Here is a 16,494-nt window from a genome sequence, read left to right on the forward strand (position 1 = left end):
CGACCGGGAGATATTCAGGGTTATCTCCCAGTTGTTCGGGTCGTTCCAGGTGGATCTGTTTGCCTCTGGGGTGACGAACCAGACTCCGGTGTTTTGCTCCAGGACCCCGGATCCGGGAGCGATCCCCGCCGATGCCTTCCAGCTCGATTGGACGGACAGGGTTCTGTGGGCTTTCCCACCGATACCTCTGATTCCCAGAGTCCTATCGCAGCTCGCCACCCAACCAGCACGACTACTTTTGCTTCTTGCACCTCTGTGGTCTTCTCAACGCTGGTTCCCGGTAATACTCAGATCGCTCGTACAGCCTCCTTTGCTATTACCGATGCGACCGGACCTTCTATCCCAGGAAGGCCTGCCACACCCGGATCCATGGATCCAGTGGGTGGCTTGGCCACTGTCAGGAATCGCCTCCATGCGAGTGGAATTCCTGCACCAGTTGCAGACACAATTCTGGCTTCGCGGAGGGATTCGACTAACTTACAGTATGAGGATAGATGGGCCTGTTATGCACGCTGGTGTGGAAACAGAGGGATACTTGATCCCTTTTCTTCGACTGTAGTCGAAGTTTTGGAGTTTTTACAGTCTCGGTTAGAACACCCTCTGGTCCAGCGTTTCTTAGCAGGTGTGGACAGAGTGTGTCCGGTCGTCCGATGGACAAGTACGCCATGGGATCTGTCCATCATTTTAGATTGGCTATCTAGTCCTTTCTTCTACGATATGTCGGGGTTGTCACTTCAACTGTTAAGTTGGAAAGCGGCATTTTTGGTGGCCATTACTTCAGGTAGACGGGTTGGGGACATTCATGCTATGTCCTCAGACCCGGAGCTTACCGTTTTTCACAAGGATAGGGTAAGTATTCGCTTACCTGATTCCTACCGGCCAAAAATCGATAAAGCGTTTCATGTCACCGCTCCTATTGATTTGCCTGCCTTTGCGCTTTCTGCTTCGTCTGGTAGCGCGAAACGCAGAGTACATGTGTTGGATGTACATAAGACACTTAAGACGTATGTCAAGAGAACAACGTCCATCCGTAAAGAGAAGCAGTTATTCTGCTGTTACGGGGGCCGTAAAGTAGATCACCCGGCTACAACACAAACCTTATCGAGGTGGATTGTGTCGGCTATTTGTATTGGTTACATACACAAGGGTATGACTCCCCAGAGGGTTTAAAGGCTCATTCGGTTTGAGCAGTTGCCACGTCTAAAGCGTATGCTGCTGCTCTGCCCATTGAGGAGATCTGCTCCGCGGCTATTTGGAGCCGACCGAGTACGTTCATTCGCCATTATCAGCTGGACAAACATTCGCGTGAGCGTGCTCGGTTTGGCCAGACGGTTCTCCACAGTGGACAGAGTAACACGCCTCAGGCCGAGTGAGCCTTGTCGCTGATTTACTCAGTGTTTTACACTGGTGTCGGGTCTATCCTTCCCTATTTTGCACTGGTGAAGGTATATGGTGGCGGTTTTTATTTCCGTTCTTTTGGTATCGGTGCCTTTGGCTTATATTTTCCATTTTTCCCCGCTTGGCTAGCGGTGTGCTATGGACAGTAGTTCGTTTTGGCGAGTCCCTAGGTTTTACTCACTCCCACCAATCAGGCTGGGAGGTGGAGTTTTATCGTGGGTGTGTGTACCGATTGACCAATGGGCTCAAAGCTTTGACCTCCCAGGGTCCTCGCCTTAGTCACGACCCCGCCTTGATTGACATTGGCGGCCACGTGACTGTGTAAGTGTGATTTCTATTTCCATACCGCTGTAGTTAGTTACTGCGATCGGACCAGTGTCTCAGACAGAATGCCACTCCCGGTTTTCTGGTCTTTGGGAGTCTGTTTTATGCTTATAAGTACCCCAAGGAGGACTTCTTCTGAAAAAGAATTATACAAACCTGTAGAGGTTATGAATTCTTTGAAGAAAGTCCTCCTTGGGTACGCCACCCGCCTCCCCTCATTCTGTCTGATCCGTTCAGCATGAAAAGTGAGGTGCGAGGTTGTCGGCTAGAGTTACCTGCTCTTGCCGGTAGGGGGCCCCGCGGGGCCCTGTAGGGGTGGTCTCATAACGCAGAACGTTTTGTAAATATTCTTATTGAAATATAGTTACAACTGTCGTAGGTTTTAAAATGGACATTTTAATGCTTATAAGTACCCCAAGGAGGACTTTCTTCAAAGAATTCATAACCTCTACAGGTTTGTATAAATTTTAACTTTAACATACTGCAATGATTTACTGGTAGTTTGTCTCTGTAGTTCTAGTCAAGTCTCAGCACCATGACTCCATGCCTGAATTAACATTTTGTCTGCATGCCTGATTCAAAATCTAGTCTGCATATTTTAATGCATGTTTAGTCAGCAAAACTCAGTCCAGGTTTAGTCTGCACTCCTTAATACCCAAGTCAGAGTGTGTGTACCTTAATCCAAGTCAAGTTGGCTGACTTTATTAGAAGTCTAGTGTGTACACCTTGGTCCAAGGCTAGTGTTGAAGGTGTGAACAGAAAGTGTTGAGCAGAGGACTAATGACAGACTCCAATTCAGCATGTTCACAGATTTTACACTTTAATGTTGCAGGGAGGAAGATGTGACCATTACCATGTACACTGCAGCATACAACAGACACTCACAGCCAGACAGCCAGGTGACATCCAAGGTGGATAGAGTCTGTGACTGTGTGAGAGAGGCACTCACACACATGGACAGAGACAAGTGAGTTGATAAAGAAAGTGTGACCTTGTAAGAGAATCAATAGCACACTTGGACAGAGTCAAGTGAGTTGATGAAGAATGTGTGACCTTGTAAGAGAATCAATGCTACACTAGACAGAGTCAAGTGAGTTGATGAAGAATGTGTGACCTTGTAAGAGAATCAATGCTACACTAGACAGAGTCAAGTGAGTTGATGAAGAATGTGTGACCTTGTAAGAGAATCAATGCTACACTAGACAGAGTCAAGTGAGTTGATGAAGAATGTGTGACCTTGTAAGAGAATCAATGCTACACTAGACAGAGTCAAGTGAGTTGATGAAGAATGTGTGACCTTGTAAGAGAATCAATGCACTAGACAGAGTCAAGTGAGTTGATGAAGAATGTGTGACCTTGTAAGAGCCGTGCGTTTAATTCCGCTGCAGTTACTGCATTAATTTATCTCATTCTGCATTTAATAAATATCATCTTTTCGCCTTTAAGACGTGCTGCAGATAGATCACGCATAAACAAGGGCAAAACATGGCAGAGAGTCCAGATATTCCTTCCAGTCAGCTGCTAGCGATCGACCCTCTCCCGCCTGGTGTTCTGCTAGAGACCCCTGCGGCAGAGGAACGGGACGCAGTCCGCTACCTCGAGAAAGCGACCGGCTCCCCAGACATCCCGGCCATTGCAGACTAAGTCTAAGAGGGGCCTCATCGCCGCCTCAACGCAGATTGAGGACACTCCAGGGCAGCGCCAGACTTCCAAAGGGAAATCTACGAAGACAGCAAGAACTTTCTCAGCCGGTGATCGCTCCAGCAGCAGAGTTGGGCTCTCTACGATGATCAGCCGATAATCATCCCCGACTTACGGCAGAAGAAGCGACCGTGTCAGCGACTGTGACTTCTGCAGAGATCTCCATGCAGCCTGATGCCTCTACACCCGGCGCCAGACGCCATTGATGTGAAACCAATCGCAGAGAAGAAGACTTAATTTAACTTCGCCACAGATCATCCCAGAAGACATGATGCGGCAGATTATGAACATCATGGAGGACCACTACAAACCGCGCAAGCAGGGTCCGAGCCTTCGCTTAAGGCTCCAACGTGACAGCACCCCAGAGGCACCCCCGGCCAGTAGCAGCCAAGACGATGTCACCTTCAAAGGGAATGAAGTCCCGCACCACCTTGACGAAGGACCTAGATGTACAGCCTTCGCGAAGGCCTTCGCGAAGGCGGGAGAGATCATCACCATCTTCGATTTCATCTCTAGATATGGACTCAGACCATCAGACATCACGGAAGCCTTCGCCGGTCATATCATCGATCCCCGGACGACCGACGAATGAAGCTTCGAAGGCATTCGCTAAGGACATATGATTCCAGATCTTCATCGCCTAGAAGAACATCGAGGGACTGCCGAAGAGCTTGAAGCTATCAACATTCACCTCACAAGTCCTCCGAAGATCATCCCATAGACGACTCTCCACTCCGCTTCATCACCAGGTCGATCACCCATCAGATCTCCACATAGAGCTGTAGCGCACAAGTCAACTAGATCGCCACAAACCTCATCAGATATACAGACAGCTACGCAGTCCCGGAAGAGCATCTACAATTTATTAATGATGATGGTTTTGAGGATGATGGAGGAATCATATTTTCTGATGCAGAGATACGGTATTGGATGGTCAATAACCTAGATCTCACATCACCATCTAAAAGTGGCGTATACAGCTCAGACGTGATTTGATGAAGGAAGATGATCCAGATGCAATCACTCTACCCCGACATCGACCCGATTGCGGTGCAGTGCCACGAATCTAGATGCAGCTTTCCAGAAAGCTACGAAAGTTCAGATACCACATCTACCCAACTTTCAAGCCAAGAAGTTCTCCACGCATAACATGGACTCCTTCTACAAGGCCCAGGACATCGATGAGAACTATAAGATCATCAGCGATGTAAAGAACAAGATTTACAAGATGGATGATCGCATAAGTTGGCTCATATAGAAACCATGACGAGACGTGATGTTCTTTGGGTTAAATAGATCTAGGACGATCAATGAGACTCTTATTACTAGATTCCGGATTCCACCTGACGGAAGATGATAGAATGATTTATTCTGCCTTACTTATGCAAAAGAAAGATCAGCAGTTTTTAACGGATCATCTTACATCTGTTTCAGCAGCACTGACCTTAGCTCGTCGTCAAGGCCTCCTCGCCTCCTGTAATTGGGGGGAGAACTTTACAGCCCCACTTTATACAGCCCCGTGGTCGACAACATCCATCTTTGACGGAGAAATCGACAAGGTCGCCAAGGAAGTCTCTAATGATTCCAGGGAAGTCCTTATGATTAGATCGATGGACACACTAGCCAGCCATTCATTGATTCAGACTTCACAAAGATACTCAGGCAGATCTAAGTTCACGGGCCTACAAAGAGCAAGAGACAGGAAGATAGCCAGCTCTAGAGGTAAGATTCTTTTCAGTAAGCCCATATGGCAACTATAGAGGAGGATCAGGAAGAGGCAGGACACCCAGAGGTTCCGCCAATTATAGACGCTGAAACACAGGTTCGAACGACTGGAGTCTTCCACCCCAGCCGTTCCAGTACAACCAGCTCAAGTGGGTGGACGCCTCAACTACACTGGGAAAACTGGGGAATACTGCAAGATCCTTACGTCTCCAACATTATTCAACACGGATTTCAGATCCCTCTACAGGACAAGCCTCGCTGACAATCAAACCCCCAAGTTCGATTTACAAAGCAACAACTACCAAAGATAAAGAGGCTGTCTCATCACTCCTATCCAAACAGGCCATAGAAGTAATAGACCAAGCAAACGCCGAACCAGGTTTCTACTCCCCAGTTTTCCTAGTTCCCAAGAAAACTCCACGGAGAAATACAGACTCATCTACAACATGAGCTTTTTCAACAAGAACTATCTCATAAACCACGAAGTTTCAACATGATACATTTACCTCAGTTACGCCAGATGATTCGGTCCTATGGACTACATGGGCAGCATAGATCTACAGGATGCCTACTTGCACATCCCCATTCATCCCGATTCCAGGAAATACCTACGATTTACTCTAGAAGGGCTACATTACCAGTGGAAAGTACTCCCATTCGAATATCATCAGCCCCTGGCTATTCACGAGGATAATTAAACCGATTATCAAATTTCTACATCGTCCAAGGGCTACGCCAGTGCGTTTTACCTCGACGACGGGATACAAGTAGATCAAGATCCCTGGCGTCTCAAACTACAGTTAAATTACATCATAAAGCTACTAACACAACTAGGTTGGTTAGTAAACTTACATAAGTCGGACCTAGTACCATCGCGTATAAGACCTACAGTTCCTAGGTATTCGATTCATCACAAATCATAACCGTATTATGGTACCAGAAGACCGTTGGCTCAAGATACAACAGACCATTCCACCAGCTCTACTCTCTCCGCTACTACTCGCGACAATGGCAGAGCCTACTAGGTCTTCACATCAGCCCAAGACATGACTGTCACAGGCAGATTACAAGTTACGCCCCCTACAGGTCCTCATCAACGACATCTCAACGATGTACAACCATTCAGTCTACCAAACATCTCAGACCACATCTACTATGGTGGACCAAGAAATCGAATGTCTGCGTTTAAGGGATTTGTTTAGCAGAGCAGGAATACAAAACCCATCTGTATGTAGATCGCCGTTACTCCAAGGTTGGGGAGCTCATCTCACCAACCACACGATATCAGGGTTATGGAATCAGCAAGAATGCAAACTCCATATAAACAGTCTAGAAATGAAAGCTGTAATCAACGCCATTCTACATTGGAGCACATTTTACAAAATGCACTAATGATCCATACAGACAATTCGACAGTGGCGTTCTACATAAACAAGCAAGGCTCAACGAGATCGATGAACCTTTTGAACCTAAGCTTTCAACTGTTCGATTTAATACAAGATCTAAATCTACATGTCAGAGCAGTGCACATTCCCCGAGCCAGAAATATACTAGCAGACGCTTCTCTCTCGGCCTCATCTACCATCACCGACAGAGTGGATGATCAACCGGAAATTTTGCACAGATAATCAAGCAATTAGGAGCCGCTAATAGACCTATTCGCCACGCCGATTCAACAATCAGCTACCGACATTCGTGGTCACCAGTCCCAGACCCCCAAGCTTGGGCAACGGACGCCTAAGTCTATCATGGGAAGGCCTCACGCGCGACGCTGCTTCAGCCAGCAATAATACCTCAAGTATTACAGAAAATCAGACAAACACAGAGCCTACAACTCACTTTGGTCGCTCTACTGGCCGGCCAGAACGCGGTTTCCCATACTAATTCAAGAAATCGGTCAACCAACACTGGAGCTACCTAAGCGCCAAGAAACCTGTTAATTCATCCTCACACCAAACAAGTGCACGGAAACCCAGCAATGTTCCAACTACACGTATGGACTGTATACAAATGTGTTTAAACAAGAGAGGATATTCTGCCAGGGCGGCAAAAGCAGTCACGCTTGCCTTTTCGCTACTCAACTCGTGAACTTGTACGACGACAAGTGGCACAGTTTGAAAATTATGCAACAAAGAAAGGGTTTACAGCAAGAGAGGCTTCACAACCTCAAGTGGCAGACTATTTGTGTTACCTACGCCAAAACAAACATTTAAAAGGTTCAACGATATCAACATATCTTGCCGCGCTTAGCTCTGTAATCACCATGAGAACGGGTGTCAAATTGACAAGATCTCCAGAGTTACTGGCCTTACTACGAAGCTTTCGATTGAGGACCAAAAGCGGAAGTTCCACTTCCAGCTTGGGATCTGAATGTAGTGTTACAACACCTCACGAAAGTGAGGTCTATGAACCCTTGAATCGACAAACTTTGAATTTCTCTCACAGAAAACATTGTTTCTGCTATCGCTAGCCACAGCAGCAAGAATGTCTGAAATTCACGCTCTGGATTACGAGAGGATACAGTTTGATGACAATCATAACACAGCACTCCTCGGATTAAGATGGGATTTCATTGCAAAGAATCAACTGCCAGGTCAACCAGACAGATTATTCCACATCCCGGCGCTATCCTCTATTCTCGGATCACAAGATACACAAGACCTATCACTGTGTCCGTAAGAGCCAAAGTTTATTTACTGACGATCCAAAACAAGGAGAAGATTTTCAAACGCTTATTCATCCCATTATCGCCACTTAATCAAACAGAAGTGTCACGGACCACAATATCTATTTGGATAAGGACTGTCATTCTCCGTGCCTACAAGGCAGCAGGCTTGGACCCACCAACAGCATCAAATCCACATGAGATCAGGGCACTGGCCTCTACCCTCGCCCTACACGGTAACTGTTCCTTGAACACGATTATGGAAGGATGCTATTGGAAATCTAACATGGTATTTGCTAATCACTACCTAAGAGACATCACTACAGAAGATGTCTCCTCGCTCAGCAACTGACAGTCCCTCGTAGGCGTTAAAATATTAGCCTCACAAGATTAATATGTATTTTATACATACTCATCTAGCTTATAACTCTAAGGAGTTTTAGGGCTATGTATATATGTTCAGCTTAAGTATTCTACCTTAAGCATATACTTGGATATAGTCAATTTCAGTGCCTCTATCAGAGTCACCTATATATATATATATATAATTTATATGTATTGTTCAATATATTCATAATGTAATTCCCCTTTAATGGCTTTATATAACCTATGGTTTTCTTTATACAGGAAACATCCTAAATCTAAGGCTTCATGAAGTTCCCGTAGGGGATATTACAGTATATCTATACAAAATCACTAATTATAAATCCAAAGTATTCTGTTACCCACCTCCGTTCCGTAGGATGCTACAAGCAAAGAGCATGAGTCAGGATAAGGAAAAATATGTAATTTTAGAGTAAAATTGATATTTTATACTTATCCTGACTCATGAGGTTAACCCTCCCATCCTTCCCCACATAACACTTTGGATTTCCCTGTAAATTCAAGTGTTGGGCTCGCTAAATCAGGAGAGAGTGGAGCACATGGCCAGAGGGTGGCGACACCTTTTCCCGCCAGGGGAGACAAAGGGGAGCAACTCGTGGTGAGTACCAATTAGTGATTTTATTTTGAAGGGAGCTTCAAATAAGGAGATACAAGTGTTCCACTATGTTCGCAAGAAGAAGAAGACAAGCAAAAGAGCATGAGTCAGGATAAGTATAAAATATCAATTTTACTCTAAAAATTACATTTTCATGAAACAATGATGTAGACATAATATTTTGTTGAAATTTGCCTCTGTATTTGATCTTGTCACATTTCAGAACCATCAGGATGTCGCATCTAGGAACTGTTATTCTCATTCATGCACTTGCTCATTGTTGTTTCTACATGGTATTCATGATGTACACATGTCAATGCAGAGACAAGAAAGGAGGGAGTCACTGTCACGGCGGAGGAGACGCTAAAGTACCTGCTCTTCCTTGTTGATGTCAATGAACTGTATGATGTGGCTCTTGGATCTTATGACTTTGACCTTGTGTTGATGGTTGCAGAGAAATCTCAGAAGGTGAAATCTGTATCACTTTATGTTTTCATTCCTATGTTTGTAGTTCCATCTTGACATTTTGTCCAGCTCCCCATCACATCCAGGTTACAAGAGGTCCCCAGAACTCATTTAGAGAGACATTTAAATTGGGATTCCCAGACTCTGTGACATTGCTGTCTTCCTTCTACAGCATGGGATGTTCTTAGTAATATCAATCATTAGCTGGTCAGGCCAACACTCAAGTATTTCAATGTTGCTGTGATACTGGGAATGTTGCTGACTTCGACAGCAAACAAAAATACAAACATATCTTTTGTTTTGGTATATAAAATACACTGTATTACATACTTGACTAGAAAAGTCTGTTTGATTGTCCGAGAAAGGGGTTTACCAAATATGCCTCTGTGTACAACTGTAGATGTACTTAGGGACCGCTCAAAATGTTTGGGTTTTTTTGTTTTGTTTTGTTTTGTTTTGTTTTGTTTTGTTTTGTTTTGTTTTGTTTTGTTTTGTTTTGTTTTGTTTTGTTTTGTTTTGTTGTTTTGTTTGTTTGTTTTGTTGTTGTTGTTTGTTGGGGTTTTTTGGGGGAGAGAGAGAAAAGAGAAGAGAGAGGGGGAGAAATGATGTTAAGGGGTCACCCATTTTGTTCTGGGGAACTAGGGGGCAGCAATTTTGTTCACACATACTTGGGGGGAGGAGTTCAGCAATTTTGTACATAAAAATATGTTTCAAATTATGCTTAGAAATTATGGGAAGGGGAAGGGGGTCATTGATTTTGTACATGACATGCAGGGAGGTCACTTATTTTGTACATGAATTTTAGGGGGGTCACTCACATTGTACAGGCTTCAACATAACAATCATCATCATCCCCCCTAGCCATAAATTATGAACAGTCCCTTAAGATTATTTTTTTATGCATTATATTTTTATGTGAGTTTTAGTTCTTGGTGGGATGGATTTAAGTAATCATTATGTGGATGGAAACTCTTTATAAGGAAAAAAACATTATGTTATAAGGATCAGATGTCAGATCTGTGACTTTATTGATTCCATCATAGCTCAGAAACAGGATTGTTTCCGACTTAATCATCCCGAGGCTTCACTCATGTTTCAGCTGGTATATTGCTGACTATAGTATTCAATAACATTGGCATATTCTATTGATGTTGTGTTTTTGGGTGATGTCAGGACCCGAAGGAGTATATTCCATTCCTGAACAAACTGCGTAGGATGGAGGATAATTACCGCAGGTTTGCCATTGATCAACATCTCCGCCGCTTCAGAAAGGCTCTGCAACACATTGCTGGATGTGGTGAGTTTACATCCATCCATCCATCCATCCATCCATCCATCCATCCATCCATCCATCCATCCATCCATCCATCCATCCATCCATCCATCCATCCATCCATCCACCCACCCACTCAACCCACCCATTGTCCAGTTGTTGTGAGTCTAACATGTATGCCACAAAGAGAGTCATCCTACAGGGCACCTCCTAACACTTGTCCAGATATTGTGGGTCTAACATGTATGCCACAAAGAGAGTCATCCTACAGGGCACCTCCTAACACTTGTCCTGATATTGTTGGTCTAACATGTATGCCACAGAGAGAGTCATCCTACAGGGCACCTCCTAACACTTGTCCTGATATTGTGGGTCTAACATGTATGCCACAGAGAGAGTCATCCTACAGGGCACCTCCTAACACTTGTCCTGATATTGTGGGTCTAACATGTATGGCGCAGAGAGTCATCCTACAGGGCACCTCCTAACATTTGTCCAGATATTATGGGTCTAACATGTATGGCGCAGAGAGTCATCCTACAGGGCACCTCCTAACACTTGTCCTGATATTGTGGGTCTAACATGTATGCCACAGAGAGAGTCATCCTACAGGGCACCTCCTAACACTTGTCCTGATATTGTGGGTCTAACATGTTTGCCACAGAGAGAGTCATCCTACAGGGCACCTCCTAACACTTGTCCTGATATTGTGGGTCTAACATGTATGCCACAGAGAGAGTCATCCTACAGGGCACCTCCTAACACTTGTCCAGATATTGTGGGTCTAACATGTATGCCACAGAGAGAGTCATCCTACAGGGCACCTCCTAACACTTGTCCTGATATTGTGGGTCTAACATGTATGGCGCAGAGAGTCATCCTACAGGGCACCTCCTAACACTTGTCCTGATATTGTGGGTCTAACATGTATGCCACAGAGAGAGTCATCCTACAGGGCACCTCCTAACACTTGTCCAGATATTGTGGGTCTAACATGTATGGCGCAGAGAGTCATCCTACAGGGCACCTCCTAACATTTGTCCAGATATTATGGGTCTAACATGTATGGCGCAGAGAGTCATCCTACAGGGCACCTCCTAACCCTTGTCCAGTTGTTGTGAGTCTAACATGTATGGTGCAGAGAGTCATCCTACAGGGCACCTCCTAACCCTTGTCCATTTGTTGTGAGTCTAACATGTATGCCACAGAGAGAGTCATCCTATTTTTTTAATGTTTCCCTCGTGTTTTTCCTGCAGGTGACGACAAGTTCCAAGAATGTCTGACTTTTGTAGAGGAGCACAAGTTGTATGGGGATGCTCTGAAGCTATTTGCCCCAGGGACTTCACAGTTCAAGGTAGCTGGAACCCACTTCTTACTCACAAAATTACTTTATGTCATAACTCAGTTCTTGTTTATTCCATTTTAACATTATGGGCAGTGATAGCTTTTGATGACATTGTAAGGACATTATAAACTTTCCTATTAAATGTTATCCACAGAATTAATACCATAATCATATAACCTCCGACATGTTAGCAGGGCTATGAAGCTGTGACTGATCAGTGGCATGAAGCCCAGAGGCCTACTACTGATGATGTATTGTACATCATTTTCTCATGCATCATAACATTTGATCAAAAGGCATTAAGGTTAAAGCCAGTAAGATCCAGGTTAATAATAAGCTTTTTGTCTAAAGGAGAGGTAGAGTGCAAAGTTGGGTTCCAATTTTTTATTTCTGAAAGAGTTAAATGGATTGTTTCCAAATTTGGTGATCACCCTCTTTGTCTGAAGGAGAGATGCAGTTCAAAGTTATATTGTGATATTTTTAATTTGTCGAGAATTATCACAAATTACATCTCTTGAACTCAAAAGTCACATCAAAGTTGTTCAACCAATAACATTCCAGTCATTTATTGGAATATTCTTTTTAGATTTGGGTAATGGTTTCTTTATTTATAGGAAAGGTGAATTGCCAATCTTGTCTTTTTTTCAAGAATATCAAGAATCATTACTGATTGTTGCGAATCTGAAGTTGGTAGGGGGTATTGGTGAACCTTACACGCATTGTCTTGCTTTGTCTTTACACGCTACCATCATACAGCTGGAGTACTGTCCAGTATGGCATTGAACAACACACTAACAAGAAGGTGAATGAAATCCAGTTTGGCCCCCCATAATCTGATAGTTGTCTGACTGTGAACTATTATGTGTCCAGATATGACATGATGCAAATGTTATGTGGTTTACATTAATGTGCGACATTGTATGTAAACTGTGTGTTATGTTTACACAGAAGAATCATGAAGCCAGTGTAATGTGTATTACAGCAATTAGCAACATTGTATGGGAACTACCTGTGTGAGAAGAACCGTTCAGACGAGGCAGGAGTGATGTACATCAAAGCTGAAGAGTGGGAGCTGGCATTGGAAGCATTCACAGCCTGCAACAACTGGAGACAGATGTTCTGTCTGACTGTCAAACTTGGTTACTCTTCTGAAAAGGAGGCAGAGATTGCCAGACAGTGTGCACGTAAGTTGGAGGTTGTCACACAGGTAGCAGCAAGGTTGTAAGGTAGGGAGGTTGTAACACAGGTAGTAGCAAGGTTGTGAGGTAGGGAGGTTGTCACACAGTGAGGTTGCAACACAGGTAGCAGCAAGGTTGTGAGGTAGGGAGGTTGTCACACAGTGAGGTTGTAACACAGGTAGCAGCAAGGTTGTGACATGTTTCTCAGTTGTTATAATGTCATCTTCTTACTTAGCTCAAAAGACAACTAGAGTAGGTATTTGGGTGACATAGTCCTAGCTGCCTTATTCAAACAATGGTTTCTTAGTTCATGCACAGATGCTGAGATTGAATTTTTATTTGTGTTTATTGCATTACCAGGTCAGCTGCAAAGTATGAAAAATTTCAACGATGCTGCAGTTGTGTTCGAGAGATATGCTGAGGTATGTTTCATCCGTGACTACACACAAAGTCCATGCTTGTCGTCTTGATATCCACTTCATGCTTGACTACACACACAGTCCATGCTTGCTGTCGTCATATCCACTTCATGTTTGACTACACACACAGTCCATGCTTGTCTTCTTGATATCCACTTCATGCTTGACTACACACACAGTCCATGCTTGTCACCTTCATATCCACTTCATGCTTGACTACACACACAGTCCATGCTTGTCGTCTTCATATCCACTTCATGCTTGACTACACACAAAGTCCATGCTTGTCGTCTTCATATCCACTTCATGCTTGACTACACGCACAGTCCATGCTTGTCTTCATATCCACTTCATGCTTGACTACACACACAGTTCATGCTTGTCGTCTTTATATCCACTTCATGCTTGACTACACACAGTCCATGCTTGTCTTCTTCATATCCACTTCATGCTTGACTACACACAGCCCATGCTTGTCACCTTCATATCCACTTCATGCTTGACTACACACACAGTCCATGCCTGTCTTCTTCATATCCACTTCATGCTTGACTACACACAGTCCATGCTTGTCTTCTTCATATCCACTTCATGCTTGACTACACACAGAGTCCATGCCTGTCTTCTTCATATCCACTTCATGCTTGACTGCACACACAGTCCATGCTTGTCATCTTCATATCCACTTCATGCTTGACTACACACACAGTCCATGCTTGTCATCTTCATATCCACTTCATGCTTGACTACACACACAGTCCATGCTTGTCATCTTCATATCCACTTCATGCTTGACTACACACAGTCCATGCTTGTCATCTTCATATCCACTTCATGCTTGACTACACACACAGTCCATGCTTGTCTTCATATCCACTTCATGCTTGACTACACACACAGTCCATGCTTGTCACCTTCATATCCACTTCATGCTTGACTACACACACAGTCCATGCTTGTCATCTTCATATCCACTTCATGCTTGACTACACACACAGTCCATGCTTGTCACCTTCATATCCACTTCATGCTTGACTACACACAGTCCATGCTTGTCCTATTCATATCCACTTCATGCTTGACTACACACAGTCCATGCTTGTCATCTTCATATCCACTTCATGCTTGACTACACACACAGTCCATGCTTGTCATCTTCATATCCACTTCATGCTTGACTACACACACAGTCCATGCTTGTCATCTTCATATCCACTTCATGCTTGACTACACACAGTCCATGCTTGTCACCTTCATATCCACTTCATGCTTGACTACACACACAGTCCATGCTTGTCATCTTCATATCCACTTCATGCTTGACTACATACAGTCCATGCTTGTCACCTTCATATCCACTTCATGCTTGACTACACACACAGTCCATGCTTGTCACCTTCATATCCACTTCATGCTTGACTACACACAGTCCATGCTTGTCTTCTTCATATCCACTTCATGCTTGACTACACACAGTCCATGCTTGTCATCTTCATATCCACTTCATGCTTGACTACACACACAGTCCATGCTTGTCATCTTCATATCCACTTCATGCTTGACTACACACAGTCCATGCTTGTCATCTTCATATCCACTTCATGCTTGACTACACACAGTCCATGCTTGTCACCTTCATATCCACTTCATGCTTGACTACAGACACAGTCCATGCTTGTCATCTTCATATCCACTTCATGCTTGACTACACACAGTCCATGCTTGTCACCTTCATATCCACTTCATGCTTGACTACACACACAGTCCATGCTTGTCACCTTCATATCCACTTCATGCTTGACTACACACACAGCCCATGCTTGTCACCTTCATATCCACTTCATGCTTGACTACACACACAGTCCATGCTTGTCATCTTCATATCCACTTCATGCTTGACTACACACACAGTCCATGCTTGTCATCTTCATATCCACTTCATGCTTGACTACACACAGCCCATGCTTGTCACCTTCATATCCACTTCATGCTTGACTACACACAGTCCATGCTTGTCATCTTCATATCCACTTCATGCTTGACTACACACACAGTCCATGCTTGTCATCTTCATAATCACTTCATCCTTGACTACACGCACAGTCCATGCTTGTCACCTTCATATCCACTTCATGCTTGACTGCACGCACAGTCCATGCTTGTCACCTTCATATCCACTTCATGCTTGACTACACACACAGTCCATGCCTGTCGTCTTGATAACCACTTCATGCTTGACTACACACACAGTCCATGCTTGTCTTCTTGATATCCACTTCATGCTTGACTACACACACAGTCTATGCTTGTCATCTTGATATCCACTTCATGCTTGACTGCACACACAGTCCATGCCTGTCATCTTGATATCCACTTCATGCTTGACTACACACACAGTCCATGCTTGTCATCTTCATATCCACTTCATGCTTGACTGCACACACAGTCCATGCCTGTCATCTTCATATCCACTTCATGCTTGACTACACACACAGTCCATGCTTGTCACCTTCATATCCACTTCATGCTTGACTACACACACAGTCCATGCTTGTCACCTTCATATCCACTTCATGCTTGACTACACACACAGTCCATGCTTGTCATCTTGATATCCACTTCATACTTGACTACACACACAATCCATGCTTGTCACCTTCATATCCACTTCATGCTTGACTACACACACAGTCCATGCTTGTCATCTTGATATCCACTTCATGCTTGACTACACACACAGTCCATGCTTGTCACCTTCATATCCACTTCATGCTTGACTACACGCACAGTCCATGCTTGTCACCTTCATATCCACTTCATGCTTGACTACACGCACAGTCCATGCTTGTCATCTTGATATCCACTTCATGCTTGACTACACACACAGTCCATGCTTGTCACCTTCATATCCACTTCATGCTTGACTACACACAGTCCATGCTTGTCACCTTCATATCCACTTCATGCTTGACTACACACACAGTCCATGCTTGTCACCTTCATATCCACTTCATGCTTGACT

The 16,494-nt window shown here is 44.2% G+C and overlaps 1 protein-coding gene across 1 annotated transcript in view; it reads left to right on the forward strand.

Annotated features, from left to right (window-relative positions):
- Window positions 1-16,494, forward strand: part of LOC124268384 (putative elongator complex protein 1) — a 97,737-nt gene that overhangs the window by 65,876 nt on the left and 15,367 nt on the right. Inside the window, 7 exon segments of the mRNA XM_046703355.1 lie at window positions 2,555-2,689; window positions 4,409-4,473; window positions 9,115-9,260; window positions 10,431-10,554; window positions 11,787-11,884; window positions 12,858-13,059; window positions 13,414-13,475. Coding sequence (XP_046559311.1) covers window positions 2,555-2,689; window positions 4,409-4,473; window positions 9,115-9,260; window positions 10,431-10,554; window positions 11,787-11,884; window positions 12,858-13,059; window positions 13,414-13,475 — 832 coding nt within the window.

This window comes from Haliotis rubra, unplaced genomic scaffold, assembly GCF_003918875.1.
Source record: "Haliotis rubra isolate DU_JTF1 unplaced genomic scaffold, ASM391887v1 Scf1009, whole genome shotgun sequence".
NCBI lineage: Eukaryota > Metazoa > Mollusca > Gastropoda > Lepetellida > Haliotidae > Haliotis > Haliotis rubra.